The sequence below is a fragment of the Xiphophorus maculatus genome, chromosome 8 (assembly GCF_002775205.1).
Source record: "Xiphophorus maculatus strain JP 163 A chromosome 8, X_maculatus-5.0-male, whole genome shotgun sequence".
Lineage (NCBI taxonomy): Eukaryota > Metazoa > Chordata > Actinopteri > Cyprinodontiformes > Poeciliidae > Xiphophorus > Xiphophorus maculatus.
The window spans coordinates 26,493,201-26,499,103 of NC_036450.1; the positions used below are offsets into that span (position 1 = coordinate 26,493,201).

At 44.1% G+C, this 5,903-nt stretch overlaps 1 protein-coding gene across 1 annotated transcript; it reads left to right on the top strand.

The window, feature by feature from the left end:
- The first annotated feature begins 348 nt into the window (after window positions 1-348).
- Window positions 349-2,448, top strand: pbdc1 (polysaccharide biosynthesis domain containing 1). The gene is made up of 6 exons (XM_005812593.3): window positions 349-443; window positions 1,272-1,337; window positions 1,469-1,528; window positions 1,612-1,752; window positions 1,974-2,085; window positions 2,164-2,448. Exons 1-6 carry the CDS (start codon window positions 414-416, stop codon window positions 2,253-2,255), a joined length of 501 nt encoding a protein of 166 aa, XP_005812650.1. The 5' UTR covers window positions 349-413; the 3' UTR covers window positions 2,256-2,448.
- The last annotated feature ends 3,455 nt before the right edge of the window (window positions 2,449-5,903 follow it).

Below are 5,903 nucleotides of genomic sequence, written 5' to 3' on the forward strand. Positions count from 1 at the left end.
AACTGAATTTGAGGTGTGAGGGGAGAGCAGAGGGCATTTTGAGGAGAGAAAGAGGAAAAATGGCATAGGGGGCGAGGGAGAGAGAGTAAACGCAAGAGAAGAAGAAGGCCTGTGACGACACGAAGTGTCATAGTTTAACACAAAGGCTTAAAACGTTCAGATGACTCACTCTGTGCTCAAGTGAAGAATTGATCACTCCAGTAACTGGAATTTTAAATAGTCTTTTAACAGGACTACTTGTGGCAGCTTGATGAAGACTATATAACACTATATATATACTATATTAAATATATAGATTATAACACAAAATATTACACTGTCCTAATTTTCAGACAGTGTTTTACAACTCCGGTTTTAGCACGACGCATGGAGTGATACGTCTAGCCATATAGACGATCTTTGTTTGGAATAAGATGGCGTCGCATGAGGGACTAGCAGCTCTGGTAGGACTTTAATAAAAAAAACTGTTGTGTTTTCATGTACTGTGTGTGACGTGTCTGTCTGTGAGCTGGTCCTGGTCAGAGGACACGGAGTCCCTGTGTGGAAAAAACACAGTAGGGACCGAGTTTAAGCGAAGAACCGCGAGAATTAGCGAAAACACGTGTGGAGACTGAGGAGCAGACAAACAGTGATGTGTGAGGAACTGCATGTCCAGATTCAGAGGACGTTTACTCTGAAGCTGGGAGCTTTCTGATCACAGGTCCAACATTTCAGTGTTCTGGTCTTCATAATGGTTTCATGGTGGTTCTCAGATGGTTTTCCAACTGGTTTCATGGTGGCGTTTTTGGCAAAATTGGGAGAGAGCCCACTTCTTCAGATGAGCAGCAGTCCCACGTAGAGGCTCCCACCAGTGTTCCCCTCTTCTTCTCTGGTAAAATATTTTTCCAGCTGTCCCAAGCAGTCCAAAGGGGGATACTCAGATAGACATGTAATCTCAGCACTCCCATATCTGTTTTTGTTGTTTCTTATTTGATTTACTTTTATTGGAGCCTTGCAGTGACATTTCGCTCAATACGTACATTGTAAATATGCAGTTAAATGACAACAAAGCCCCATGTTCTACACATTCCACCACATATGCTGTTAGACTGCTGGCAGCGTTAGACAAGCTCTGCACTGGTGGCAGCACGATTCAGTTAAAGTTCCTGATGGTCCAGGAAACACACACACACAGAATCACAACTACTGCAACACACACTCTGATTCTTCTCCGGCTGCTGCATCCGTCTTAACAGCAGTGTGTGTGTGGGTGTGTGTGTGTTTGTTTCCAGGGAGTGGAGGGAGCCTCGGCGGCTGCACACGCTCTGTCTCTGCCGGCAGAAGCTTACGGAAATGACGTGAGTGTCTTCCGTGACATCCAGACTGGTGTGTGTGTGTGTGTGTGTGTGTGTGTGTGTGTGTGTGTGTGTGTGTGTGTGTGTGTGTGTGTGTGTGTGAGAAACACTGATCCACCTTTCTTCTCTTTCAGCCCCGACTTGAAGCCATGTGGGCGATGAAGGCCTACAACCACGCAGAGGTCTACTTCAACGTAACGATCCGACTGCCCCGCTAAGAACCGATCACACCGCGGCGTTCCCTTCCAGATTCCGACATTTTCTCCTTTTCTTTCAGCTCATCTCATCCGTCGATCCCAAGTTCCTGAAGCTGACGAAGGTGGACGACCAGATCTACTTGAGTTTCAGAGAAACCTTCAAAGACCTGGATGTGAAGCGGCTGAAAGAGGAGGACCTGAAGTCAGACGAGGCCAAGCAGGTCAGTTTGGTTCTGCTGCAGCGGAATGTTCCAGAGGATTCCAGCATCCTCAGTCATATCGAAGACATTCTATAAAAAAAAAAAAAAAAAAAGGCTCCAGGGATCATAACATCTGCAGTGAAACAAGAAATATTAATCTAAAGTGAATAATAACTGTTGATGAGATTTGCATGATTGATTTTTCTTGTTGATCCAACCGATGAATATGAACGTCGTCCCAGACCTGGCGCCCCTTCTGCAATCAGTTTGAGGGAATCGTGGAGGACTTCAACTACGGCACCCTGCTGCGTCTGGACTGTGAGAAGGACTACAGCGAGGACAACACCATATTTGGTGAGTTGGGAGTGTCTCACTGGACCAAATGGTGTCTCTCAGGGCAGAAAGTGAATGTCGGGTTTTTGGTGATTTCAGCCACCAGAGTCCAGTTCTTTGCTGTGGAGATCGCCCGAAACAGAGAAGGCCACAACGACACGGTGTTCACATCCAAACGGGCAAAGAGCTAGCCTCCAGTTCAACCAGCAAACACCAGTACGGACTCGTCTCACCCCGCTCGCCCTCATCAGATGAACTGCAGGCGCTGAGCAGACATCGCATGTTGTCAGTCGGCTCAGGGCTGTTTGCCATCCAGCTTTTTTATATTCCCTCTTAAGATTTATCCAGCGTTGGTGGTAATTGGAATAAATAAGAAGAGAACCACAGAGTGTCCAGTCTGATGTTTGTAGTTCCAGAAGGAAAGATGGAAGAAATCAGCAGAATGAACCGACTAAGCTGCTGAGGAAAAGATTTCACATTAGCTGATGTTGCTAATGGTTAGCGTCTAACAGGAGATTCTGCAGCATCCGCTGTACAACAACCAAATAGTGACCTCCCATTGGCCATCAGATTGCTCAACCCCAATAATCACCCCACTAAGACTGTTTCAAAATGCAGTTTTATATAGATGTATGTTTATTTTATTCATTTTTTGTCTTACCTGCACCAGATTTGTAAATCTATAGGCCCACTTATAGATTTTAAGTATTTTTTCTGTACTCTGGTACGCAAGCATTTTGTTGCCAAATTCACTATTGTGTCTTTGTGCAATGACAAAGTCTAAACACACAATCTTATAAGATGGAATGTATAGGAGATTGTTTTAAGTAAATTGCTTAATGTTGATGAAAATGTGGAAGTTCCGCTGAAAAATTATTTCACTTATGACAAATTCTTTTCCCCATAAGTAGAACTAGTACTTTTTAAAAGAACAAACTGCACCTCAGAAAGTGGCAAAATTACCTTTTTATCTCCAAAATAATTAACACTTAATCATTTATTTCAACATTATTTGATTTATTTTAATTTGCGGATTAGGCCTGTTGAAATCGAGCTCAATGGGAGAATTTGCAGACGGAGCACTGATGAGAATCAGGTTGAATTGTAGGAAGGCCCTGGCTGGTTAAGTCTTTTTACACTGAATACGATCAGGTAACTAATTTTAATCAGTTGCTCCAGCTGTGATCCAGCTAGCTACAGGTTTTTTGTTAAACAACCAAAGTGTCTGTTTCCAACCTGGTGCTGTACTTTAGAACAGTGTTTTTCAAAGTGGGGGCCGTGGTCCCCTGGGGGCCCTCAGAATGTTGGAGAGAAGATGTGAAAAAAAATAAAGTATAAAAATTTACTCCTTTTTTTGTCTAATAAATTTTTATTGTTTTAATCATAAGATGTATTCTGTTTTTCAATCATAATTAGCTGCCAGCCAAATAGCATAGTTTGCACATTTACGACAAGAAAGTCAGAAGGAATCGACTGCTGAAAAAAAAACAAAAACTTGTGCCCCCACCAGGCTAAGCATTGCTTATTTATTAAAATTGTTTTTTTAAATGTTTGCATTTTTAAGTCTTTATAGTTGGTGTTCAGGTGTTACTCTTCCAATCTTTCAATAACACATGATCATCAAGTGATATTTTCTAATTTCCTGTCAATTTGAAACATTTTTTAAACTCAAAAACACGACGGGCCGCTGCAGGAGTGACTGCCCTGCCACCCAACCACCTTGCTTAGCAAGTCTTTTGGGGGGGAAACGTTGGTGTTGGGGAAAGAAAAACTTTGGAGTTCTGAACCAGCAGAGGATCAGAGTGAAGATCCAGAGGAACAAACCCACATTCAGCAGTGTTGTAAAAATCAATGAGGTTTATTTGCAGTCACAATGCTTACACTATATGTAGCAGACATCCAAACAACTCAAACAGCTATTCACTCTATGGACCCAACACATTCAAATCAGGGACACAAACCAAACTTAGGAACATCCGTGAGTGCTGACATGGTTAGAGATGAGCTAGTTGTCACAAACAGTTAGCAGCAACATCGTACAGAGTAACACACGTTGCTAAGAGACGCCTTTACACTGTCCCGACTTCTACTGAGGTTCTTCAGGCTGAGCTGGTCTCCATGTCGCCACGCTGGCCTCCCCTTCTGATTATTCAGAGTCTGTCTTCAGACACACACACACACACACACACCTTGGCCATTTGAGCTCTACCGCAGTTCACCAAGTGACAACACACACACCAGGCAACAGAGAGCCACACCACTCCACACACACACACACACCCACACCCACACACACACCAAAAGGACTTCACTGCAGGACCCAAATGGGGGTCCGAGGAATCCAGAGTGTAAACAAAATGGTGGATACTGCACCGAGCCTGCCAGAGGGGGAAACGGAGCTGCGACCATGTTGCTTACACGTCGTCAAGCAGCAGGTGTGTGTGTGACGCCTGCAGGACCGTCAGGCTTTAAAGGAAAAATCTGCTGGAGGGCGGGGGTTGTTTTTCTGTTTGGGGTTTCTTTCTTATCAGCTGCGACACTCAGACTCCCGACTCTACGGCGTTCAGGCAGGACAGCAGAAACACTGCAGAGCAATTTGGTTGGTGGTAGAAGACAGAGGGAAGAAAGAAACACTGAGCAGATGTTTCACTGCAGCCGGAAAGCAAAGCAGCAGTGAGGAATGATGCACAAATGCTTCTTTAACTCCTTCAGAAAAAAACTCCATAATGTTTAAAACTACAGCAGAGGAATGGTCCGCCTCCAATCTCATGCTTATTAATACTCACTCTGGATTCTTTAGGTTTTATTGATTATTTTTGTTTTAGATTACAGATAACTTCCATATTTGGTCTCTGTTAAATGAATAACTCTTAAAGACTGCTTTTCTTATGATCAAAACGGATGAGAAACTAGCATGAGTGAAACCCTTGGAGAAAACAGAGAGAAGTGTCAGAGTGGGACCACATCAGAACCACTTGACGTTTAATTACCTCACTGATGAAGAGATTTGGTGAAACCCAGCCAGAACACTGGCTGCGTATTAATATTTCGTTGTGGGGAAAGCCAGAAGTCAGTTAGTGTCACGTTCCAAAACTAAGAAGAAGAACCGAGGAGCAGCAAACCCACGCGGGAGATTTCTCTGCTTCCTCCTGCTGGATAACGTTTAGGAGCCATGTTGAAAGGTTGGACTAAATAAAAACAGCAGAATGTTCCTTTAAGAGCTGCCTCCCTGCTGCTGCACAACTATTTACATCACTTCAAACAGAGACTGAGAAAAATGTACAGCATGGTGCTCTGACTCCCTTTCTGTTAGTGTGTGTACCTCTGCCCCCCTCATCCCCCACGCAGACGGACAGTTTGCACTAACTCACTACACTGTAAAAAGCTCAATCACACGTGGGTTCAATCCTCAGCTCATCATCTGGTTTAAATTCAATCATTATAAACATTGTTCAAAATGTTACGAAAAAAAATGTACACTTGGTTTGTTTTTTTTCTTTTTCTGTGTGTTTTCTATACAAGGCAGGCAGAAGCGGGTTACTACGGTTACCGGTGTTCGTCCTCTGCGGTCCCGTTTCCTCCGTTTCTCAGCCACAGCACTCTCGCCTTCCTCTGTCAGTGATTTAGAGTGCCAAGACGTGCCAAGACATGCAACCCCCCCCTCCCCCTCCACCAGGTGAGTCAGACCAACACGGACTGGCTTTAAAATAGATCTGTATATATTTATATATGCTTATATCAAAAAGAAGGCGGGAAACTTTAGCCGATGTGGTGTCGGGGTGAGAAGATGTTCCCTTAGGCATCCCGGCCCAGGGAGGAGGCTGGGGGAGGTGGGGGGG